At 51.0% G+C, this 25677-nt stretch overlaps 2 protein-coding genes across 4 annotated transcripts in view; one reads left to right on the forward strand and one right to left on the reverse strand.

Moving 5' to 3' along the window:
• The window catches only part of NCBP2L (nuclear cap binding protein subunit 2 like), a 31593-nt gene extending 18255 nt beyond the window's left edge, over window positions 1-13338 (reverse strand). The window contains exons 1-2 of the mRNA XM_044234874.1: window positions 13273-13338; window positions 6745-6871 (exon numbers count right to left, since the gene is read on the reverse strand). The gene's annotated coding sequence lies outside the window, so the exon portion shown is untranslated. The remainder of the gene's footprint in view (window positions 1-6744; window positions 6872-13272) is intronic.
• The window catches only part of TSC22D3 (TSC22 domain family member 3), a 63114-nt gene continuing 39672 nt past the window's right edge, over window positions 2236-25677 (forward strand). The window contains exons 1-2 of one of the 3 annotated variants that reach the window (XM_044234871.1): window positions 2236-2300; window positions 4080-4505. In XM_044234871.1, the coding sequence (XP_044090806.1) occupies window positions 2269-2300; window positions 4080-4505 (458 nt within the window). In that variant the 5' untranslated portion in view covers window positions 2236-2268. The other 2 variants (XM_044234873.1, XM_044234870.1) reach the window with 2 other exon arrangements.

Genomic DNA, 25677 nt, shown 5'->3' on the forward strand with positions numbered 1-25677 from the left:
AGTGAGAGGATCCCCCACACGTTTCCCACAAGCCCCTCGAACACCTGGTCCCTCCTCTTTTTCCAGCCTTGCTTCTCACTATTCCATCTCTCATCTTGTTCTCCTAGGACACCAGCTTGCTTTGTAATGACTCTGAACCGCCTCCCAGCACACCTCTGATGCCCCCGCCCCCATACCCCCGCTCTCTGCTCTCTCTACCTGGATTGTCCCTCCCTCCTTCCAGAACTGACACCATCTCCAGGCTCCCATGGCACTTGTTTCCACCACACACCAGGCGTCCATCATTATGGCCCATTTGTACTGTTTCGTCTGTTGATGTGTCTGTTTTGCCAGCAAGGCCATGAGTTCGTTGAGGGCCTGGGCTATGTCTTATTTACCTTGGAATCTCCACTAACACTATACCTGACATGGGTCAAGTGCAGAGCAAGTGACCCTTAGATGACCCCATCTGAGGAAGAGATGTCCCTTGTCTTCCCTTTCTGCTCCACCCAGAAATCCACCACCAGCTCCCTGTAGAAGTGCCCCCCCCCACCTCTGGTTGCTGGGTTCATGCAAGAGCATTTTGCTGCTCTGAATATCTCCACCGAACAGTGTCTGTGAGCAAAGGGAGGTGTCACAGACAGGAGACAATGGGGAGAGGCTGCCCAGTCAGCCTTCCTCTGGAGGTATACTATGTGTCACTACAAGCTGGACTTGCATGCAAACACATGGTAGCTTTCTGACCCTCTCTCTGAACTATCCAGATTTTTCTATATCTAAGTTATATTTGCTCTTGATCAGCCTGGATATAGTATGCAAAGCTGCACTGAATTATTAACAACACTGCTAGAGAGCAAGGACTACAACAAGGGAAATGTCAAGGGGACAAAATCTTCAGTTTAATGGTGCCAAATGCCAAGAAGGAAATACTTCCACCAGGACCTCGTCCCAAGGTTATGAACAAAGATAAGAGGACTCAGGCAAGCAGAGAAGCAAAAGGCCCCAGCAGTTCTCAAAACACAACTTAAGCAAACATTTATGGAGCTAATATATTTTGTTATAATGTTTAACATAAAATAATTATAAACAAGAGGGAAAATCATAAACACTGTAATTAAAAAACAATTCAGTAGGCTATAAGTCTGCACAATGCCTGTGAAATTTCATATTCTACTACCTCCTCTGGCTTTTACCCAAGAACATTAAAAAAAAAAAACAGGGAAGAAGAAGAAAAGGGGGGGGAAATTAACGCATCTAAAGGATTGCTTTGGTTTCATAATCATTTTCATAAAGGACTGGCTTTTGGGAGACCAAACTGAATTCTCAGCAGGCTGTGAGAGCATAAGGACCATGCTCTCAGTTCTGCGGGTCTGGTCAGTGACCTCCAAAAGCCACTTTCATCTCTGATCCTGGGATCTTGTTGGGAGCTAGGGATACAGCTTGTTTCTGGTTTTCTGGCCCCTAAGGCAGAGAAAGCACTGCCCTCCCTCCATCCCTCCCTCCCACCATTTCCGCAAGTTGTGGGGCCCCTATACAAGATCCACTGGGCCCTGGGAACGGGGAGTTCTTTGGCTGCCCTTTGCTCCTAGTCACAGGGTTGCTCCTTGTGGCACCCAGAGGGAATTTCAAATGTAGGGAAAGCCCAAACTGCAGGGACTCGGGCAAATGAAGCTCCACCAGAAAGAGGGGGGCCCTAACCCTGACTGGTGTCCGGGTGTTCAGGTCGGTCATGGGGGCCCCTTTTTACGTAAAATCTGCCTCCGTTTTCCTCCCGCTCTCGGAACCAATGCAGTGAGGATTCCACTAGGCGGCACCTCTGTGGTCTCCCGGGAGTTTGAACTCTGTGACCAAGGCAGGGAATGTTCCAGGTCTGAAACACAAGATGGCAGTATACGCTACCCTATTGCAAGGGCCACAAGCTTATGGTGGGGGGGAAAAAAGCGAGTCGGCGGGGGGTGGGGAGCGCTGACTGAAACTGAAATCCATCTGAGTTTTATGTGCAGACTGAACATCATGAATATCTGGAATTTTTTTTCAGGAGCCAATAATTATTGAATCCTCCACATTTCAGAGTAGAACAATTCCCCAAGCCCTGAGCCACCCTGAAAGCCTGTCCTGCCCACCCAGCCCTTCCCCACATCTCAAAAAGCCCAAGGGGTATGTGACCCAAGGAATCAGCCTGCCTCGCTCTCCACGGATTTGACCTTTCACCTTTCCTCAGCCCCAGAAGCACCCTCTCCTCGGAGCCAAGAACTCCTCGGCTCGCAGTTTCACGCCACCCCCGTGCCTATGAGCATTTCCTCACCACAGCTCTCGAAAGGGTGAGGACAGAGACCAACTAAGGTGGCAGACGGGGATCAGAAAAGGCCGGGCAGCAAGCTTGGAAAAGTAGGGGAAGATAAGTTAAGTGAGGAGAAAGGGGCAGACCCGAGGAGAAAGCGTGGGTTGCTGAGGCGAGGGACACGCGGGGGAAAATCGAATGGGCGAAATGAAGGGGACAGAAAGAAAAAGACGGAGAAGACGGATAATGGGGAAGGGGGATGGGGAAGAAGACGGGGAATGGGGAAGAAGACAGGAATGGGGGAGAAGCCGGGGAATGGGGAAGAAGACGGAATGGGGGAGAAGCCAGGGAATGGGGAAGAAGACGGGGAATGGGGGAGAAGCCAGGGAATGGGGAAGAAGACGGTAATGGGGAAGACGGGGAATGGGGGAAGATGGGGAATGGGGGAGAAGAGGGGAGAACTGAGGAAATGCCGAGGAGCAAAAAAAAAAAAAAAAAAAGAAATAAGGAAGGGGGGCAAGAAAGAAAAGGAAGAGGAGCGGAAACGGGTAAAGAAAGAAATACGGGGAAGAAAGAAAATGAAAGAAAGGGGAAAGAGTGGGGAAGAAGTGCCGAGAGACGGAAGGGCAAACGGAGACGCGAGCCCAGGAAGGGAGAAGGGGCAAGGCAGCGGGAAGCCACCCGGGAAGCTGGCATTCCCTGAAGCCCGGGCACTGATGGCCTCAGATGGGGTTCAGGGAAGAGAGGAGAGCGCGCGTGGGGGAAAGAGGGGAAGATCAGGAGAAGAAGGGGCCAGAAACCGAGGCGAGTTTGAGCGTGCTTCCGTGAGTTTCGTTTAAGGCATTCCCCTGGGCACCGCGAGAGCGTGCCGGGCGCTCTCAGACTCCCCGCGGGGGCAGCCGTTCTCTCTCTCTCTCTCTGCAGACCCCCCACATAGGCTGGTGGCGGGGCGGAGGGTTAAGGCAGCGACGAGACGGGCTCGCGCGGGCGGCGTCTCTCCTGCAGGGGGACCCGTCCTCGGCGGGACGCCGAACATCTGCGCTCCCGCGTAGCTCGAGACCGGGTTGGCGCGGCGTCCGCGGCTGACCGCGAGTAGATTTCTGATGGTGGATGCGCCTTGAGCGGCCAGAGAGCCCGAGCGGCGGCAGCGCCAGGCGCGCGGAGTGGGGGAGAACCGGGCCGGGTTCCTGGGAGCGCGGGCCAGGGTGCGAGCGGCCGTGTGGGTGCGAGGGCACGAGGGTGCGGGAGGCGGAGGGGGGGAGGGGGCGGGAGCTGGGGGGCAGGACCCAGGCGGCCGCCAGGGAAGCGGCGAGGAGTGCTCACCGCCGGCCCCCCTGGGGTAATTTACATGCTGTCACAGCCCCGTGCTGACTCCTGGGCGTGCAGCTCGCTCACTGGCTCCCTCGCTCACTCGCTCTCCGCTCCTGCCACCGCACAGCCGGCACAACCCAGGGGAGCCCGAGAGCGGGAGAGCCAGCGAGCCGGGGAGGGAGGGAGCAAAGGAGGGAGGGAACGAGGGCGCGCCCTGGCTCTCCCCCTGCCCTGCTGCCCGCCCTTCCTGCTGCCACAGGTCCGCCGAGCTCCACTCACACTTGGGAAACTTAGGACTGCGCTAGAGCCGCGTGTGGCACCTGGGGGGGGGGGCGGGCAGCCCCAGCCTCTAGAGGAGGGGGAGGAGGAAGAGGAGGAAGTGAGCCCGAAGGATCCGCTCAGAGCTGTTTGTCCAGCTGTTTCTATTCGCACCCAGGGCAGCACAGCCAGGAGGGGGCCGAGCCGAGGGTGGCTGGCTTTAGGCGCTAATTTCCAACTCCTCCCGCAGCTTGTGTTTTCCAGACACCCTGGAGTCCCCTCAAGCTAGCCCGGCGGGCGCGCACCTGCCAGCCGACCCTGACCTCGAGGGCCAAGCGGCCCCCGAGCCTGGGAAGATGGCCCAGCCCAAGACCGACTGCCGTTCACCTGTCGGTCTCGACTGCTGCAACTGCTGCCTGGACCTGGCCCACCGGAGCGGGCTCCAGCGCGACAGCAGCGGAGAAAACAACAATCCGGGCAGCCCTACCGTGAGCAACTTTCGGCAGCTGCAGGAGAAGCTAATCTTCGAGAACCTCAACACCGACAAGCTCAACAGCATAATGCGGCAGGATTCGCTAGAGCCCGTGCTGCGGGACCCCTGCTACCTGATCAACGAGGGCATCTGCAACCGCAACATCGACCAGACCATGCTCTCCATCCTGCTCTTCTTCCACAGGTGGGTGCCTGGGCAGACGGGTGGGCACGCGGTCCAGGCTGGCGCCGGCCTTTACCGGACCCTCCCCTCTGATGGAAGGGGTGACCGAGTTGTTCACGCGGTGGGGTGGAGGGAGCACTGGGGAGGCGGGGCTCCCGGTGGCCGAGACCTGACTCGGACCCTTATGCTCCTCTGAGGCCAGCAGGGCAGAGGGGAGGCCCGGCAGGTGGAAGCCTTATTTTGAAGGGAATTTGAGACTTGCCTAGGGAAATGCTGGAGTCCAGGAGGTGGGCAGAGCCCTAGCTCCGTTTGGGGGTAGCCAGCGGCACCCTGTCCTGAAATGTGCACGTTTCTGCTTCCGTTTTGGAGATTCTGCCACGGGATGCTCCTGGGATCCGAGTTCCACCTTTCTCAGAAGCCCATTTCTAAATATGCAAACTCGGGTTGCAATTGCAAGAGCTTTTAAATTACGGAGTGGCCCTGACTGACAGCGAGGGCAAGCAAAATGTCAGGACAAATTAAGCGGCTGCTGGCATGGGGGGGGAGGGTGAAGAATAAGAAAAATTAGACATGTGTGAGAATTTTTTGAGACTCTGGATGGTATTTTTTGAGACTCCGTGGATCACGGCCTTCAATTTCCAGTGGCGGCTAAAAGCAGCCCCTGAGAGAGCATCCTGGGATGGGTGGGTAGATGAACCCCCGTCTCCGCAGGCCTGTACTGGAGTGCAGGTCAGACTTTCTAGATATCCTGCTGAAGGACAAGGAAGGGAGGGAGGGGGAAAAACAATGGGAAGACCCAAGGTGGCCGCTGTCCTCCAGTCCAAGACATTCTGGTAAGAGCCAGTCTTGGTAGCAGAGAGACAACTGAGGCAGTTTTGAGGCAGGGGAGGCAGGAAACCCAGCCCTGGGTTTGGGGTCTTAGAGCCATCCGGACAGGACACTGGGTGCGCGCGTGCGCGTCTGTGCTTGTGTGTGTGTGTGTGTGTGTGTACGCACGCATGTATAGGGGTGGATCTTATTCTCTCTCAACAACAAAGGTTATGTAAGAGGAGAACCCCGCTGTGGGAGACCAGGGTTGTGGTACAAGTTGTGGTTCTACCTCCACGTGTGAACCTGAGCAAGTTCCCTGATCTTTCTGGTCTCTTAAGACTCCTAGTTCTGAGGGGCGCCTGGGTGGCTTAGTGGGTTAAAGCCTCTGCCTTGGGCTCTGGCCATGATCTCAGGGTCCTGGGATCCAGCCCCACAGGCTCTCTGCTCAGCAGGGAGCCTGCTTCCCTTTCTCTCTCTCTCTCTCTCTCTCTCTCTCTCTCTCTCTCTGCCTGCCTCTCTGCCTACTTGTGATCTCTGTCTGTCAAATGAATAGATAAAATCTTTAAAAACAAACAAACAAACAGACTCCTAGTTCTGAGATTCCAGGTCTGGAGGGGGGAGGTGGTGTGTTGAGCCAAGGTAATAGGAAATTTTCAGCACCCACAGACTATTGAATCATTGGGTGGCTTTGTGAAGCCCACATGGGAAATTTTCAAAGTGATCCCGTTGGCAGGAACTGCCCTCACTTGGTACTAAGACCAGGTTTGCCTCCGCAGCCCCACAAGCAGGGCTGCCGGATTTCTTTGGCGCTATCATAACAAGTTGTATTTCTTAGGCATTTTACAGGCCATCAAAGCCCTTTCTCATTTATTGTTTCACACGAAGCAGCAATTGTCTCAAAGAAACCAGGCCGCATACGGAACAGGTTTCTAGGGAATCTTCGTTTCTTGTGAAAGATTACTACAAGTGTATTCACACCACAGACAACCCGCAGCCCCTGCCCCGCTAAAGCCCTAACAGGCTCCTAATAATCCTGCTCCACACCACAGGAGAGTCGTGGTGAGGAGTGGCAGAAACACCAGGAAAGAGCGTCTACAGCATTTGTACTCTTTTTGGGGGGAGAGAAACTGCCCTAAATGGCCTTGCTAAAGTGTAAGAGGGGACACTTCCTCGGCTCTGGTTTCTAGGTTCAGGACCTAGGAGGACAGGACCTAGGTGAGTGAGGTCTGAGGCTAAGAGCCTAAGATCAGTGTTGGTTTGTGCCACACCTAGAGATGCTTTCTGGTTGTCTGGGTTTCTTGAATGGAAAAACCTCCTTCGACACCTACTCCCATGGACACCTGCCTGTTGACACTTGTTTCTTGGCAAAGCCTGGAAATACTATGGGTTGGGGGTGGGGGCGCTGAGGGCATTGGTCAAGGGAGGAGGGCGAATGGTTGAAAAGGTGTACCTGAGTCCTGTGCCTCTAGCAATCAGAGCAATTCGGTGTCCCAAACAGTTGAGCAGCAAACCAGTAAGCCCTCAGGCTTCCGTGAGGCAGGGGAATGACCGAGTCCTGTGGTAACAGCCGTAGAGTTCTAGAAGGATGAAGCATTGTCTCAGTTTCCTTGACCTTTCTGGGACCTTAGAGATTAGACATTCTGAATGTGGTTTAGGTTTTGCCCGGAATGACATCCTCCTTAGCAAAGTAGGAGACCATTATTGCTGGTCATGGGACTTCTCTGGTCTCTGAGCTGGACAGCCTTCTCCAAAGTGAAAATTTCCTCTTTCTTACTTCATTTATTCCCTGGGCATCTGTCTTCAAAACTCAGCCATCCCTTTTACTTCGGTTCCATTTAATGATTTGATATTTCAAATTCCTGCCTGGGTATACTTTTCCTTTAATTTGTCGACTTTGAAGGCTGTCTCTTCTAGAAAAGCGACTCACCCACCTCTCCTCCTGCAGCCCACTCACCTGCTGCCAGGGCTCCTGTATTCCAGGGAGGAAGGGCAGGGCGGGGCACATTCTTCATTTCTATCTGGTTTGTCTACTTTGACCTGCCCCTGGCTCCTGGCTTAGTTCTTGGAATCCTTGGAACACAAGAGTGTAAGCAATCTGAGGGCAGGACTGTGTTTTACACTCACTTGGTTCTCCCTCAGCTACTTGTTAGACAGCCGGTACTCAGTAACTGTTGTTTTGTTTTGTTTTGTTTTTTTTTTTAACCAGATGACTGATTAATTATTGGTGTGGTCCTCTGTAAAGATTTTACAACTTTAAACTAGTCTTGGAAAATCCTTATTAATATTTAAGTGTGATCTCTGTTGTTTGAACCACATACATTTATTCCTAGCCTTGTAGAAGTCCCTATGGACATGCAACTTGTTCATATATAAGGATGCCTCTAAAATATCAGGTGAGAGGAAGATGTGTTTTGTTTTTTTTAAAAGATTGTATTTATTTGAGATTGAGAGAGAGAGCGCACAAACAGGGAGGAGGGGCAGAGAGAGAAGCAGACTCCCCACTGAGCAGGGAGCCCAAACGGGGCTGGATCCCAGGACCCTGAGATCATGACCTGAACTGATGGCAGATGCATAACTGACTGAGCCACCCAGGTGCCCCAGGGGAAGATGTGTTTTAAATACCATCCCTTAGGGCTCAGGTCATGATCTCAGGGTCCTGGGATATAGCCCCATGTCCTCAGGGTTCCCTGCTCAGCGGGGAGCCTGCTTCTCCCTCTCCTTCTGCTCCTCCCCCACTCGTGTGCAAGCACATGAGCACATGCTCGCTCTCACTCTTTCTCTCTCTCTCTCAAATACATAAATAAAATCTTTAAAATAAATAAATAAATATCATCCCTTTGATCTTGTATTAGGTAACTAACAACAATTATAGATTAATAGTTAACATTTACTGAGTGTTTAAAATATGTACTAAGCCTCCTGTCTGCATAATCTCACTGATACCAACCCAAAGGAAGGGGTACTGTTGTCACCCTTCTTTATTTTATAATGAAGGAAACTGAGGCTTGGGAAAATTTAGAAACTTGCCTGATACCTCCCAACAAAGAGCAAAGCCAAAACTCCGCCTAAGATCAATCAGACACTAAAGAATTGTCTGTGAAGAAAGAGTTGTTAAGCTGAGGTAAATATTAGCCCAGAAAACTAATCAAGTGGTTAAAATGTCCTTACTAGGTAGGGTGACCAACCCTCCAGTCTGGGGAAACAAGACTTCCAATGTTCAAACCAGGACAGTCCCAGGGAAACTGGGATGATTGGTCACCCTTCTATTCAGGGACTCTGCCTTATCATTTGAATATGCTTCTAAAACTGGAAAACTTAGGAGGCAGATAGAATATACTGGGCAAACAGCTAACATTTCCAATTTAAATGTAGCTCCTGGCTGGCTCAGCTGGTAGAACATGCGACTCTTGATCTCAGGGTCGTGAGTTTAAGGCCCACTTTGGGCCCGGAGCCTACTTTAAAAAATTATTTAAAAATTAAATAAAATATGGGGCACCCAAGCAGCGCAGTTGGTTAAGAGTCCAACTGATCTCAGGGTCCTGAGATGGAGCTCCATGTCGGGGTCCGAGCTGGGCATATAGAGCCTGAGATTCTCTCAATCTCAGAGAGATTGAGATTCTCTCTCTGTCTCCCTCCACCCCTCCCTGTCCCCGTGCTCTCCCCTCCCGTAAATAAGTAAATCTTTAAAAAAATTAAAATAAAATAAAAGTAGCCTATGAAAAAAACTTGCAAAGTTGACATTTGAGGGACCTTAATTCTCTGATCAGTAAGGTGTAGCGAGCTGGAACAAGAGCCTTTGCCATAGTCTATTATTGTCACTGATGTTGTAACCTCAAATTTATTTCTTAGATTTTATCCAAAGCATCTTAGTCAGCTCTGTTCTGCCTGTGTCCCCCAAGCCCACCTGCCCAGTGTGGCCTGAGACACTCGGAATCGGAATTTGCTTCCAGCTCTAAAAGCCCTCGTTGTCCACCTTTAAGTTTTTGGCTGGCAACAACGGGTTCCCATACTTAGGTGCTCAGAAAATAACAGTAGCAGGGTCGTCACCTGGTTGGCTCAGATGGTTAAGTGTCTGTCTTTGGCTCAGGTCATGATCTCCAGGTTCTGGCATCAAGCCCCACATTGGGCTCCCAGCTCAGCGGAGAATCAGCTTCTCGCTGTCTCTCCCCCTGCTTGTGCTCTCTGTATCTCTCTCTTAAATAATAAATAAAATCTTGAAAAAAAAGAAAGAAAGAAAGAAAATAGGGCAACTGGGTGGCTTAGTCGTTAAGTGTCTGCCTTCAGCTCAGGTCATGATCCCAGGGTCCTAGGATCCAGCCCCGCTTCGAGCTCCCTGCTCAGTGCCAACCCTGCTTCTCCCTCTCCCACTCCCCCTGGCTTGTGTTCCCTCTCTCGCTCGCTCTCTCTCTCTGTCCAGTAAATAAATAAAATCTCTTTTATAAAAAAATAATAACAAAGTCAAATTGCTTTGCCTGTGCTAATTCCTTTAACTTTCCCTATTGAGTTGGTACATAGCAGCAAGGGGAAAGATAGAGATTCAGAGATCAGGTTTCCAAGAAAAATTCACATACAAATTATTTGGGCTTCTGTTAAGTGAATCTTCAAACTAATGTTTTTGGGTTGTTTTTTTTTTAAGATTTTATTTATTTGACAGAGAGAGAGAAATCACAAGTAGGCAGAGAAGCAAGCAGAGAGAGAGAGGGGAGGAAGCAGGCTCCCTCCAGAGCAGAGAGCCTCATGCGGGCTCGATCCCAGGACCCTGGGATCATGACCTGAGCCGAAGGCAGAGGCTTTAACTCACTGAGCCACCCAGGCGCCCCCGAACTAATGGTTTTATATGTGTATGTTCCTGAATTTGACCTCTGAGGGCGTAGCCACTTACATGGCGTGATTTGAAGTGCAAAACAACTCTCTTACCTGCCTGCTGTGGTGTCTGAATTCACACTCCAAGATCCACTTTGACATCTGTGTACCATCTAAAACCCCTCTTCCATGGCTCCAGTGGTATGCAGACCACACCGTGAGAAACCCCGAATTCGAGATTGCAATGCTTTGTCAACTAATTTGCTAGTTGATTTTGAGGATGGAAGGGTTTTTTGTTTTGGATTTTTTTTTTTTTTCTGTAGTGAGGTTTTGGGTTTCTGTGTGCCCAAGCCTGTCATTCTTTGCCTTTGTGATTTTTTTCGCTTTTGGTATCAAGCTTCGAAAGTCCTTCCCTCACCCAAAGTAATTTAAAATAACTATTTGTAGTACCTAGTGGTCTGACAAAGAATAGACACTCTTGGATTAAGGCACATTCCCTCCTAACAACACAAATGCATCTGCAAACTTAACAGTCATGAGGTGGATGTTTCATGAGAATCTCAACATATAAGAAGTTGTCTTTCTCTTGAGGCTTGGATGTGAATTCCATGTGCAAAGAGGCTTTCGCCGGTGTATGTATATGATATACATACATCATATATATATATATGATGAATATGTTTTATGTATATATATGAAGTATATAAGTAATATGTACACATTAGCTATAAAATATATATAACATAAAATTTGCCGTTCTAACCACTTTGAAGTAGCCAATTCAGCAGTATCGGGGATCTTTGCCAGCCTGTACAACCATCACCACCGTCTGTCATTGCCCCAACAGAAACTCTGCACCTGTTAAACACTCCTCGTCCTCCCCTCCCCCTCAGCCCCTGGTCACCTCTCTTCTACTTCCTATCTCTCTGAATTTGCCAGCTCTAGGGATTTTATGTAAGTGGAACCGTACACTACGTGTCCTTTTGGGTCTGGCCTCTTTGACTGAGCATTAGGTTTTCAAGGTTCACTCGTGCTGTGGCATGCGACAGTACTTCGTTCTTTCTTAATGACTGGATAGTATTCTGTTGTGTGGATCAACACGTTTTGTCGAGCCACTCATCAGTCCACTGACACAAGGGTCACCCTCCACCAGCTGGCCATGATGGAAGATGCTGCCGCGCACGCTAGCGTACAGGCATCTTTTTGAGCCCCTGGATCTCTGGGCAGAATATCCTCTCCCTGGGTCAGCTGCTAGGGCTGGTGATTCAATGAAAAGAAAGCTAAAAAGTTTAATGAAGTGATGGAAATCGAAGTTTTATAGGGGAGATGATGGGCTTTTGGGATGCTCATGAAGCAGAGTCTGGCAAAGGTTTTAGGGTGCTCCTTTCATGAGTGGCCAGGGGCTACCATACCTTTCAGCCACATGTGACATCATTATTTGTCATTGACTACTTTGTGTGGATTTATTTATCTGACCTCCTGCCAAATAGGCCACTCACTCGGAATAGGATTCTGTGGGAGTGACACATGGGAAACCCAAGTTTGGAGGAGAGGTAGAGAGACAAGGCTGGTGGCCATGGAAGGCCTACTGCATCATGGGGACTGGAGAGGTATAGCTGGAGCGTTTGTGTTCTTAACGAAAAATGGTGGGGGGGGTGCGCCTGAGGGGCTCAGTCATTAAGCATCTGCCTTCAGCTCAGGTCATGATCTCAGGGTCCTGGGATCGAGCCCTGCCACTGGCTCCCTGCTTGGTAGGGAGTCTGCTTCTCCCTCTCTCTCTGCCCAGTCCCCTTGGCTTGTGCGCGCTCTCTCTCTCTCTGATAAATAAATAAGATATATTTTTTTAAAAAATGGTAAGAACAGAGCATGAATTTCACCCACTGCTCCAATTTGCCAGGAATGGACCCATGGGAGCCCACACCTCAGAAAAGAATTCTTTCCAGGGTGACCTTATTTTCCCTCCCTGCCTTAAGAGAAGGTTAATACTCCTGCTCGTGTTTGCACTTCCAGATAAACTAACAAGCTGTCAATTCCAGGTAGAGCGTTGGCTCCTTTCCAGGACAGGTCCTGAAGGCCAGGGAGTCTGGATAAATGGAGACAGATGCGTCTGGCCAAGGCTGCCAGGGTCTCCTGTCCTCTGAGTGATGGAGCCCAGCACAGCACTTGCCCCCACCCTGTGGGCCGCTGGAGGGGAGCGAGGCCAACCCTGTCTGTCTGCACCTGGTGGTGGCCGTTGCGCTGTGTTTGCTCATTGCAATGCTGCTCCTACCTGAACTTTCTCCTCTTATGTAAGGCATCCCTCAAGATAACTACAAAGCCATAATCTGCCATGGCTGGCTGGGTTTACATAATAAATTGGTTGGTGTCATGCAATCACCTCTCGAGCCCTGGAGAAGCCAATGTGCTGAGCGGGACTTAAGCTTGGGCCCATTTTGTGGAGCACTCTGTGTGCTCTGTGCACCCAAGGGAAGGCATTCCAAGACCACAGGGGTCAAAAAGATGAAATTTCCCTTTTAGATGAAGACAGCAATAATGACCCAGGACATACTGTGCTGTTCCAATGGCTGCAATAGTGGGACAAGGGTGAGGGCTTTGCTGTAAGACCGCAGCTTTGGCAGGGCAGGCCTTCCGTAGAGCCCTGTGGGCTAATGGAAGCCACATGAGGTCCAGAAGACTAGATCCCAGCCTCAAAGCAGGCTTCATGAGGAGTCGTGGCAGGGGCTCAGGGCGGCCACTGTCTACTGTGCTGACATTCAGCTGGGTGAAGGAACTGGACTGGGAATAAGACAGGGGTCTGGGAGAGTAGAAAGCTTTCCCAAATGCTAATCAAGGCAGGAGGGAATCTTATCAGTGAGCGAGGCAAATTCACTTGTACCTTCTAGCAGGTGATCCCTGACCCAAAGTGGCTGTTGCCCATTTGGAGACAGTATAAGTGCGGTGAGATCCCAGCCAGCACAGGAGACCAAATGGGAAGCTTCCCGTGGCACAGACACTAGCCTGAGGAGAAACAAGAGCTGGAAGGAGGTTTGGTCAGTGATGCCCCAGGCACACTGTCAGCCTTTCTCTCCTGAGAGCCACTTTCCTCAAATAGGCCCAGCCTGAAATCAGGGCCCTGCCTATGGACAGAGCCCCACAGGGACCTTCCCATCCTTCCTCGAAGGAAGAATTTACTCACAAAATAGCCTTGGGTATTCGACCCACTTCCTCTTGTCTTCTCTTCAGGCAAGACGGGAGGGCAGCTGCTCACAGCCTAGGGGTCTGGCCGGGATTCCCGTCAGAGCGGTCTAGGCCATCGGTTGGCTACGCCTGCTATCCCTGAGGAAGAAGGGAGTGAGAAGAAGGGAAGTGGTTCCAGGGGCTCCTTCCTGGCTTACCCACCAGCCCCCCTCCTGCCCTCCCTCACCTTGCTTAGCCTCACTTCCAGACTAGGCTGGGCCTAGGCCAGCCTGAGGGCCCTGACTCATTATCGAGCATGGTGCCTTATGTAACCAAGCCAGGTTACTGAGGCCTCAAGCTTCTGCTTAATGTGATTTGGGGCATTTGGTGGGGGCGGGGGGAGGGGGACAGGGAGGGCAACTTCTTCTATCACCCGATCCTACACTGCTAAAAAGACAACCTGGCGCTTCTGGAGGGACCCCAGGACAGGTCTTAGAAGCCCCTCTTCCTTTTGTATCTGCATGTTTGTTCGGGGACTGTGTGGGACCCCAGGCAGAAAGGTTTACTACAGGCTAGAGGAGCCTTTTAAAAGAAGGCCAATTCCCAGTCCATTCTCCGTGAAGTCCCCAGGCTGGCCGGAACAATAACTCTTAGCTTTCCTTCTGGCTTATTCAGAAAATTACACTACCTGGCTTGGTGCAGCTGATCCCTAGCAAAGTCAGGCCCACTGGATTCTCTGACATAGTTCTCTAATTAAAGTTCATCTGACTACCTACAACACAGAACAGGCCAACCAATCTAATATTCCCTTGCCTCCAAGTTTGTGACTAAACCAAGAGTTCCTCTTCTTCTCTTCCCTTGTCTTTGCCTGAGCCCATCCCAGTGGGCTGCCAGTGGGTAAATGGCTCACAGGCTGAGGGTAGTTGGGGACACTGCTTTCTGGTTAGAGAAAAAGAGGAAGAAACGGGGAAATAAAGTAAAAAGAAAAGTGGTATGGAAATTACCAGCAGACATGGTCATATTCAAAGCTCAGACTCAGGAATCCTCAGACAGGCTCAAGACCATCATTTCAGGGCTCAGGAGAGCTGGGCCCTGGAAGTCCCCCAGATCTCAGCCAGAATTCAGTCAATATCGGGAAGTCTGAGGTGGAGGGGCAGAATTTCCCTTTCTTGAGACCCCCCTCGTGGGCTTTGAGCCCCTCGCTTCTCCCTAACTCCCTTCCCTCCAGTTCAGAGTCCATTGCTATAAAAAGAAGAAGAAGAAGGGAGAGGAGGAGGAGAAAGGAAGGAAGACTAAGAGAAAGCCCTGCTCTGTCTGAAGGCAACATACTCTGCCTGACCAGGTGCACAGAGAAATGAATGATGGCAGCCCTTCATTTGGCCTTGGACGGAGTGACCAAGCACTTCAGTCATTCAAACCATCATTTACTGACTAAGGGCCCACTGTTGATCGAGCCCCCACTGTGGATTTATTGAGTGCCTACCCTGATTAGCACTGAAGAAGACAGGCAAGGTGGCAGAGGCCGGGATGGGGTCTGGGGAACTAAGAGTGTAGCTGGAGGGGTGGAGAAGCTGTCACGAAGGCCATCAGAGAACAAAGCAGTTCCACTAAGGCAACTGTAGGCCCAGTAGGGACTCCTGCTACTTGCGGGAGAGGCCTGGGGCTTGCTGCTCTCTGGGTCCTCAGGTCTGGAGCTTGGGCAGTGCCAAAGAAAACTAGGAAGGGAGAGTCTCTCCATGGCTGTGGCTTCCAGCAGGGCTGTAAGAATGGGTTGGCTTTGGCATGGTGGGAAGCAGCTGCAGGGCTCTCTGGTTGGGACAGGGGAGGGGATCCTTGCGAGTTGAGAAGGGATCATGGGTAGGAAGGGGCTGGCCTAGAGTGGGGACAGCAGCCAAGAACACTTTCTATTCTTCCTGGACTGAAACCTGGAGTCACCAAGCTTCAGGAACTAGAGGAGAGCCTCTGGCCTCCTCTCATTGCTCCTCTTAGACTCTGGGCAAGCTGGCCCCTAGTACCCTCTCCTTGGAGACCTGGGCTAGCCAAGGTAGATGAAGGCCTCTGGGGCCTGAGAGCAGGAAGGCACCTCTCTTTTCTGCCTGAAGAAAGCTCATGGGAACCAGGGGGTTTGAGCTTGGGCAGGCAGTCGAGGGTGGGAACCAGAGGAGCCTTGGGGGGCAGGTGGCTTTGTATCTCAGCACCCCTGACCTTGATCTCCACCGGCCCCCTTGTGGAGGGTCACAGGACCAGGGACAAGTCAAGGTGCTGCCAAAGAATATATACACAATTCACCCAATTGTTTTTGGATAAAAGTTGCTGGCAGCCTGCAGGAGGCCATTTTAGCTTTGTCTGCACCTTGCTCAAATCCTTCTTTCCCACGTGTCCTACTAGTGGAGGCCCTGGAGTAAGAGGAAGAAAGGAGGGAAGCCTCCAGCTGATAGGAGAGGGAGCTGGGGTAGCAAAAAGAGCCAGCCTCAAGTCACCTGGGGAAGGAAGTCACCTGACCATAGTGGTACTCCACCCTTGCTTTCTGGGGCCTTCTCCTCCAGCCAGTGTGCTGGGCACTCACACTCATACCCTTTCCCACCAGTGCTCTGGAGAATTCACATTTACACTCATGAACAGATTCAGTTAAAAACAAAAACAAAAACAAAAACTATTTCTTGCACACCTTCCCTATGCCAGGCTCAGTGTTAGGCACTGGGAATAGAATGGGAAAAATCACAAGAGCCATGGTCCCAGCCATCATGGAACAATCAGCAGAGTGGGAGAGATAGACAGACATTAACCAATCAGTCAGATTAATGAATGTATAATTACAAACTGACTAAGTGCCATGAGGGAGAAGAAATAAGATCCCGCCAGAGAGTTTAACGAAGAATCAGACAAGGTGACCAGAGGAAGCGATACTTGAGCTAAAGAAATGCATCTCTAATACTGAAATCATCAGCCCTGGTCTCATTCTAATCAGCAGACCCAGGCCAAAGGAGACATTTTGAGGCGGAGCACTTGCTAAGGAGCCTCTGGAGTTGTACCATTAGGTAGCTCGTCACACCCTTGGAAATGTCTCTAGGCTGTGAGTGGCTGTCAGGTCCAAAAGAGGAGGACTAACAGCATTCTGACAAGAGGAAGAGATGAGTTTGAAGCCCACGGGGCGACTAGTACTTAATGTCATCCTTTGCTAAAAATAGTCCATGACAGTATGGAAATGTGTAAGGGCTGGTCCTGGGGACCGGTGATAAAGTGGGTATAGCCTGTGGGGAGGAAAATTTGGTTTTGTCAATTATTTACTGTAAAGAAAAAAGAAAGGGGAGGGTCGTCTGGGTTTTCCTTTCTCTTTGTGAGCCTCCTTCTGAGTTATGAATGCTTCTCATTGTACAGAGGCAGGGACATAGAGCTTCAGGCTGAACTCCTTTCTGGAGCCGGAGGTGTAAATTTTCTGGGCTGCAAAGGTCAGATATTCATCCAGGCGGAAAAACAACCTGAATGTAGAAGCAAAAGGAGGTTACACCTCGGAAAGGGGCAAAGAAGTTAATCGAGGGGCTCCACGGAGCTTTCATTTGAGAGCAGTGGGTCCCCACCATAATGGCAAGGCAGGTGACAGCTGAGAACTCGGCCTGATCCAAGGGATTCTAACTGTGAAGGGTCCAGATAAGGCCAGTGAGACTAACTTAGCCAGCAGGAGATAAACCTGGGGCTTCAGGGGGTTGTGGGGCCAGGCTAAAGGAACAAAGATGATTGATCTAAGAGGAGTTGAAGGGTGGAGTGGAGGGTGATGAAGAGAGAGAAGAGAGCTTGATCTTCAAACATAAGAAAAGTCACAACTCAGAGATGGTGACTAGCTGCTTCCAAACCACATCAGGAACAGAACAAGAGGAAACAGGCCTCTACTGTAGCATGAAGAACTGAGATTAGATAATAGGAAGAACTTCCTGACAACAAGCTTTCAGAGAAGCTAAAGGAAAGTACCATGGCATGTTCTAATACGGTGCAAACATGGGGAAGGTGGGGACCGTAGAAATAAAGAACTGGGTGAAGGTGTAAGAGGGCTGGTTATAAGGACCAGGGACAGGAGGGGACAGACAGACAAAGGAACAGAAACAGGTGCGCTCCTGAGTCAGAATGAAGTGAGTGTGCGGAATATGGAAGTGTTTTCATGAAAATACTTTCATAGCAAAAATGTCTCTGAAATTTCCACTGAAGGTCAGTCATTAGAGCTAGCATGAACTCTTCGGGGCCTGGAAGAGGGGGAGGACCCAAGAGCTGTTAGGGTACCTTCCCACGTCCTGCAGGCTTCTCAAATTAGCCTCAGTGGGACACCCATCTTCCACAGGCTAACAATTTGGGGGAGCACTCCTGTGTAAGGGGCATCGGAGGAAGACTGCCCACCCCAGCGACTTGCGGTAGAAGAGGATTCCTCCTTCCACACACCCAGGGAAAATTAGACACAAGGGATACAGCAGCAACCAACAAACCAGCAGGATCCCTGCAGCAGGAAACTTACATTCTAGTGGCAGAGTCAGATATTAAATAATAATTACATAAATTACTCTACCATTATAATTGATTGTAACAAAGGAAAGGTGCAGCAAACCATGAGAACACAAGCTAAGGGGGATCCCCCCCTAGGATTAGGAGATCTGCAAAAAGAAGTCACCTTGTTAAAACCGTGGGCACTGCATGTACCCCTCGGTGAGCCATTCTTACCCCAAGTCAGTAGCAACGAAAGGCAGAATGGCCCCACTGACTAAAATGCCCTAAGATACGGATTGTGGAGTTCCTCCAGCTCCCTGAGGCCCTCGTGTAGAAGCAAACCCCCACACACTTTCTCACTGCCGAGATCAAGCAGCCTTGATTTAGGTAGAGTGATTCTCTAAGAGCCATAATAGTCTATCAGCTGAAAATCAGGATCAGGAAGGCTTTGAAGAGCTCACTTGCCAGATGAACAGGATGAAGGTCAGTGAAGAGAATAAAGAACTAATGCACTGAAAATGGTACTTGAAATTGGCCCCCAGAAATACCAGGTCAAAATGTTGTGTCCTTACTCTCCTATTCAAATGTGGAAGACTTCGCTAGTCTATTCTAGTATTCTGCTGCGAGGTGTTTGGGATGGGGGCGCCGTAAAGTGTCCGGGAGCAAGAAGCAGAGAAAGACATTAGCCCCTGTGTGCTCATGAAACACAGGGGCTTCCCATCTGATAAGCTACCATTGACAGACTCTGACTTTTACAAGTGACTTCCCTGGACCTCAGTTTTCTCATCTAAAGAATGGGGCGAGTGTGACTGGAAAGGTTAAATGAGAGGATGCTCCCAGGAAGCTTTCAGTAAAGGGAAGCCAGCCTTCATTACTTTAGACAAGTCTTATATAGAACCAGAACACCTTGTCTGCCTTGCCTTGCCTTCCCCTCTCACCGATCCCCTCACGGACCCCTCCCCTTGCTCCATCAGTCCCACACCCCCTCTTGCCCAGAGCTGGCTAACACCAGCAACCCAGTCTGACTGGCTGTCTCCCAGTCAAGGCTTGTTCTCTGAACCTTTTCATTCACGCTCAGGTATAAATGACTGAAAAGGCTTTTGGCTTTCGTCCTTGGGAGGAAGGGGAGGGTGCAGGTGGGTAGGGCAAGCTGCCGGGAGGTTTGAAATTTGTACCAGAGATCAAAGCCTACAGAAGCATGAAGGCACTCTACAGTCATTGCGAGCAAATGAAGAAGGATTTCAGAAGGCAGTGAAGCTAGGGACTGCCTCTTCGACACCCCGAGCCTCCCTCTTCCCAGGGTCGGGGGCCAGAACCTTCTGCTTCACCACACATCTTAGACAGAGACCCAGAGGCTCAGAAGGAGCAGGGATTTCACAGCCCGTAGGTCCGATCCCCTCCCATTACAGGTGAGGAAACTGAGGCCCAGGAGAGGCTGTGTACCTGCCCCCAAACAAACAGCCAATTAGTGACCAGCTGAACAGAGAAACCATGTCTCCTGATTCTCTGACCCAATGGTCTTCCGACTTCTCGTCTCTAGACGCCTGTGCACATCCCATCCCAGTAGGTACACAATATCTTCATGCCAGGAGACCAGCTTTGGGTCCACCTGATGCCAAAACCGGTGGATTTTTATTTGATTTTATTTAACAGAATTGACCAGTGGTTTGGGTGTTATGGAGGCCCAGCCCTGGAATCCTGCTTCTGCTCAGGCTGGGGCTGCATGCCACAGCCACAGTCATACAAGGGGGACAGAAAGGCCTGCTGTTCGGCTTGGAAAAGAAATCAGTTGCTGAAACATTGGTCTTTTAGAAAGTTCCAACCACAGGGGCTGGCTGGCAGAGCCGCCGTCTGGGCTCCCCCCTCTCGGAGGTTCCGGCCCTCCCCTTCAGTCTGGGAGTTAGTTTAGGAAGCTGGCCTGGCCCCTGCAGAAGATCCGGAGGGCAGCGCTCGCCGCAGGAGCTCCAGCCTTCCCTCAGAGCCTTGGAGCCCCCAAGGCACTCAGGGCCAGGAACTTCCCCCTGCCTCCACAGCCCAGCCAGCCCGGCTGACCCTGAGGCTCACAGAGCACTTTTCTCTTGAGCCTGAGGGAGAGTTTCCAGTTGCTCCTGCCCCTAGCCCTGCAGCTACAGAGACAGCAATAGAGAGAGATAGGGAAGGAAAGGGAGGGAGGGGGAGAGAGAAGAGGAACCAACCCCAGTCAGGCAATTGAGGCTTTCCGCTGAGATGAAGGGAGAAAGGCTAGAGGAGCCCCAGCTCGTGGAGGAGCCCCAGCTTGGGGAGGACCCTGAACTCCTGGACGAGGCACAGTTCCTGGAGGAGCTACAGCTCGAGGTGGTGGAAAGTGGGTCAGACTTCGATCCAGAAGATCTGGGTTCCAGTCCCGACTTTGCCACTAATCTGATGCTTGAGCTTGAGTAAGTATCTCCCTGCCCTTCTGTGGGCTGCTTTCCCTATGAACGAAAGTGGGGGAGGGGAGAGCCAAGCTGGTCTCTAGAGCGTCTCCCAACTGAGATATTCAGGAATAACACCTAGAAAATCCTGATGTGTGTGGATGGGATGCACAGACACTTCGGATAAGTCCCTGGACTCCTAAAGGTTAGAATGCTGGGGTCAGGGAGAAGGAGTTCACATGAATGAGAAAAGGGAAGGAGAAAGTGGTAAATGTGTAAGGAATCATGAGCTCAAGAGGGGGTCCAGACTGAATAGAAGATTGGGGTTGATTTTCAAAACTCAAAGGATGATGGGCTCGGGATGAGCTCCTAAGGAGAACTAGGATTTGGGGGGTGTGGTCAATGCATGGTTGCTAATGAGCCTTTCCGATAAATGTCTCCAGGGGCCCCTTAAGCCCCCAAACTCAGGTACTCAACCCACAATGCATTTCTTGTGTTCTCTATATGTGTCTTTGTGGAAATTCTCAGTTGAATTAGGAGTATTTTTAGGTCTTGGGTGTTCACATCCAGGTCTAAAAGAGAGCCTAAGAAGAGAGACAAGACTGAACTGACCCCTTGCCTTAGAAACCTGCTTTCTAGGTAAATCCCCCCACTTTCACTAGACCCCCTGCTGCAGGGCCCTTTGAGAATTTGATCTTCACTGTCTACAGCTACTTTCCCCCCACTGATGCACAGATGAGCTACCAGCAACCCATCTGCTAGGTGAGTGTTGGTGTTTGGAACATTGCTCTGTATACAGATTCCTTTAGAGTCGCTCACCCCTCCCATACGGAGACTCTGTCTGGAGAGTCTGTAAGCAAGGGTGGGCGACACTAACCAGAGAGCTCCCTGTGAGGCCCGGCATGAGAGCACAGGGCTCCCTAGATGGCAGGTCATCGCCAACATCCTCTACCAGCTGTGCCCCATCAGCACGTCAGGAAGGCTTCAATAGGGACAGGGAGTAGAGGAGGAACACCCCCCAGCACCAACACCTGTCCAGACACCTGCTCACTGCCCTAGCACCCGTACCCACGCCACCACACGCTCTGCTCCCACGCAACTAGCCCTCGTCCTTCTTAGCTCAGTACTTTCAACAATCATTTCTTGCCACTCAGTTAATCAATCATAGATTCCTAAGGTTGGAAGGGATCTTGGAACTCCTGCAGGAAATAGTGCTGCACTATTTAGAGACCCGTGGTTTTCCTTGGCGCCTTAGGGGCTGCCCCAGGGGGAGAAGGGAGAAAGGGAAGAGAGAGTTGAGGGGAAGGGAGGAGAGGCCAGGTAGATGGTGAATTTGAAGGAGGGAAGCGGAGGAGGAGAGAGTTCAGAGGACCAAAAGAAAGAGGGGAGGTAGATTGTGCCACCGCCTGACCAAATAGAAGTTAACACATCTAAACAAACAAGGTCACAAATAAAAATCTTACGGTGTCCTTCAAAGCTGTAGGGTTTGGGTCCTGATCTGGCTTGCTTTTCCTCACCACAGGGTTTTCAAGCTGGGCTCCCCAGACCTAGAAGGCGCCTCTTGGGTGGTGGAAGTTAGGAGGCCCTGGGTGCCTCCTAACTCCCCCCCACGCACCCTCCACAGGCAGCCCCGGGGGCGGAGCTTCCAGCCTAGGGGCTGTGGTGCTATTCTAAGGACTTTGTGTCCAGAGACCCTGCGGGCCAGGTTTGATTGAGGGTGGGAGTGGCAGGGGTTGGGGAATGATTATCTGTTTTATCTGTTTAACAACAACAACAAAAGTTGTAAGTCGCTGAAGGACCTGAGCGCTCCCGGCTGAAACAGGAATGTCTTGTAAAGCATCCCCGGTGCGGGGTGGTCACCCTGCCCGGGCTGGGAGGCGTCTCAGCCCTGATTGTTAGAAAGTGCTCAGGTTGAGCTAATAGCCTCCGCACATCTCTTGCTGGCCCGCAGAATGCTTGGGCCCCTCCTCTCCTGTTCCTGCTGTGGGCCAGCTTTGTCTCCCACCGACCACCCTAGGAGCAGGCTCTGGAGAAGGCAGGCCGCTGGCTTCCCAGGGAAGACCGTGTTCCCAGCTCCAGGCACCACCTGCTCCCCGCGTGGCCAGCCCCAGCCGCAGGTCGCCTGGACCTGTGCGATCGCCCGGCCCGACAGGCGGGCAACTGATGTGGGCTTGGGACACTCCCGCTGATGCAGCCCTGGGGCCAAGGCTGAAGAAGTCCAGTCCAGAGAGGACACTGTCCGAGCTAAGTGAGGTCTAGCGGGGAATTCTCAGCAGGGGAAGTAGCCGGAGGGAAGGAACACTTGACTTAGAATAAGGGCCCTGTGTTTTGGTGCAAACTCCAGCCTGGGCTGTGGCTGGCACCTGAAAGGAGAAAAATAGGAAGGGCCCGGGCCCTCGCCCTGAGAGGAAGGCACGAGGGAGGCGGGCGCAGGAACCATATCCCGGGCCAGGCAGGCATTCTCCTGCGCCGCTGGCTTTACGTTGGAGGAGGATATAAAGACTCGCTTGTTGGCGGTGGGGACCATCTGCGCACACTATAGAGAGAGTACTGTTCCCCCAGGCGTGGTAAACATATGCTGGAGCGTGCAAGATGATTTTAGGGGCTACATGGACTAACTTTGTTTTTCTCTTTTTTTTACGGCTATTTATTTATTTGACAGGTAGTAGGAGGGAGAGTGTGTCTAATGCGTACACCCTGTGATTTCAAAAATATTCCTAAGGTGGGGGCATTTTTAAGAAGTGAATCTGCTTTTAAGTTATTTTTGTTTTGTTTTGTTTAAAGATTTATGTATTTGAGAGAAAAAGAGAGCACGGTAGGGAGAGACAGAGGGACAGGGAGAGAGAGAGCGTCCCAAGCGGACTCTGTGCTGAGGGCCTGACCCAAGGCGGGGCTCCATCTCGCAAGCCTGAACCGAGGTCATGACCTGAGCCAAAACCAGGAGTCCTTCGCTTAGCTGAATGCACCACCCAGGCGCCCCTAAGGATAATACTGGTGGTACTCAGATGTGGCTAATGTCTTGACAGTGGTAAGCGAATCACTGCATTTGGGGCCCCACTACCATACTACGTTAGCAGAGGCGGGCGAGAGGTGCCAGAGGGTAGTAGGGGCCATCCAGTGTGGTTTGAGATCATCTTGTCCATGTACACCTAGCTCGAAGGCCTCCTCTGACAGCCCTAGTCCCAAGTGTAAGAACACCCTGCTATTTTTATATCCCTGGTGTCCTGCTCTGCCCCCATGACACTCAACACTCCAGATTACCGGCAGGCCTTTCCCTTGCTCTGGGACACTGTCTCTACCACACTCCAGAACACAAAGAGGGGGATGGTCAGCGTAGGGTGGGGTGGCAGAAAGCTTTGGAAAAGTTGGTGGGGCTGTCCTCACCAGCTTCCACTGATTTCTTCTCAGCATTGTTCATGGGCAGACTCAACTCAGATGTAAGGAGGTATTTCCAGGAAGCGGGTCAAAGAGGTTACGATCTTTCTCTGAATTCACAAAGCCACAGTAAGACAGGAAGTATGTGACCGTGGCAATTTACATGGACTGGAGCCGATTTCCAGACAGATTTGGACAAGATTCGGTGGGAAGTTTGTAGAAAAGCAAACTGGAGAAGAGGGTTCCCATTTCTGCTGGGAGTCTGTGATGAGCTCTGTGCATGTAAATAAGTTTGGTCCACTTCCTCCTTGGGTTGCCCTGAGGTGGGGAATGTGATTATTAGCCCTGCTTCCTCCCAGGGCTCACCTTGCAGATTATGGGGATGAACCCTGGGAAGGAAGCAGAAAGGTGATAAAGTTATGGGTCTGGTCTCCTTCCTTCCAGCTGGGTTGCATCCTTGCCCTGCATCTCTTTCCTATGCTGTCTGGTCCCTGGAACCATCTTTAGCAAAAGGCGCAGGCAGAGACAGTTGAGCAGCAAACCCCTCGTAAAAAGGGAATATCACAATATCCTTTAGTGGTACGTTCCAGTGTTTCACAACCTTTGCTCTCTGAGACCTTTCCTCTTAGATTCTGTCCTTCAGCTTTCTTACACACCACTTAATATGCTTAAGTGGTAGTTGTTATGTCCCTTGTCAGCCCCCTTTGCCAGATTAGCTGTATCATTTTAAACACACACACACACACACACACACACACTTTGAACCAGCTTGTACTTCTCCATCCTCTAGACACTGTCCAAATTCTCCACCTGAGATTTCATTCTGTCCTCTGTAACAGCTGAGAATGTAGGAGGCACACCTTTGCCTTTAGCCAACTACCCACCCCCTATCTCTCCTCTGACCACTGACACACATTTGGAAGATGACAAGGTAGGAAAGGAACAAAATTAACTGGATCTCGAAGGGCCCAACCGCCTGCCCTAACCCTGTGAGCTAGCTGTCCAACAGGAGACAGGGAGCAGTGTAGAGTTTCATTAGTGGCCGATGGCCATGGAATAGAGAAGGAAGATGACCTCATAGTTCCTACATGTTTCTTTCCTATTTAGAGCGTCCAGGATCGCGCTTGTTCCTTAATGCTACTAAATTGTGTGCTAACGATTCATTGCAGCCTCCACCTTTAGCTGCCCTACTCATATAGCCCCATTCTTTTACCTGGGTAGAGTCACATTTTGATCATTCCTATATTCATTATCCACTTTGTGGAATATCCATGGTAGTCACTGAATCTCACATTGCCCCCAGGCCCCCTCCCCCAACTTCTAGCCAGTCTCTGCATACTGAGGCATGCCGGGTCACTTTGACACCAGTCTAGGTTGAGCATAAATAAAGAAGGCCCTCATGAAAATAAGTTATCCACTCATATATGGATTCCACGTGAATTTCACGTGACTGGAACGTGGCAATGGATAATCCAAAATAAAAGGTAATCTGGTAAAAAAAAAAAATCACGTATATCTCGCTTTGCAATCACACTGTGGGTCTCATTTTTTTTTCAGTAGTTCTGCCTTCCTCATTATTTGGGCTGTTATGAAAATAAACTTGCATCTCTGGAGTCTACAGAAACCAAGAGGAGAAAGTGGGTGTAGGGGGAAGCTAAGCCGAGACAAGGTATTGCCATGGACATTTTGCAAAGTGGAAGAAGTCCCCAGAAATACTTGGGAGTTGGCTTCCAGTCAGACAGCAGTCTTCTGTGTGTCTTTGGAATGTGTCGTATGGTTGTTTATGCCATCAATTTGTCCAGGAAGTTCCAAGGGGCCTGTCCACTGGTACCTGGTTTGAGCTAGGGAGATACGGGACCAGGTTGCTGATGGGAAATCATAGCCCCCTTGTCCCCTCTCCACCATAGCCCGATGGCTGTATCACTGTGCCTGGTCTGGTTGTCTGACCCCTGCAAGTCTGAAGGAGGTGGTGCAATTCATCTGAGGAAATCACGTCAGAGACAGGAAGGGGCACGGCAGCCTCTTCAGCAAAGGATTTATGTATCTGTCACAGGAGGGAAGTGTGAGCTGAGAAATGACTCCCAGAAGTGCTAGAATTGGAAGAGGCAGCGCTGCTACCTTTCCCAGTCTGTAGAGCATTCATTCGGAATCTCTGCCACCTCAGGAGGCCGGCATCCGGGCCCTTC

This window comes from Neovison vison, chromosome X (assembly GCF_020171115.1).
Source record: "Neovison vison isolate M4711 chromosome X, ASM_NN_V1, whole genome shotgun sequence".
Taxonomy (NCBI): domain Eukaryota; kingdom Metazoa; phylum Chordata; class Mammalia; order Carnivora; family Mustelidae; genus Neogale; species Neogale vison.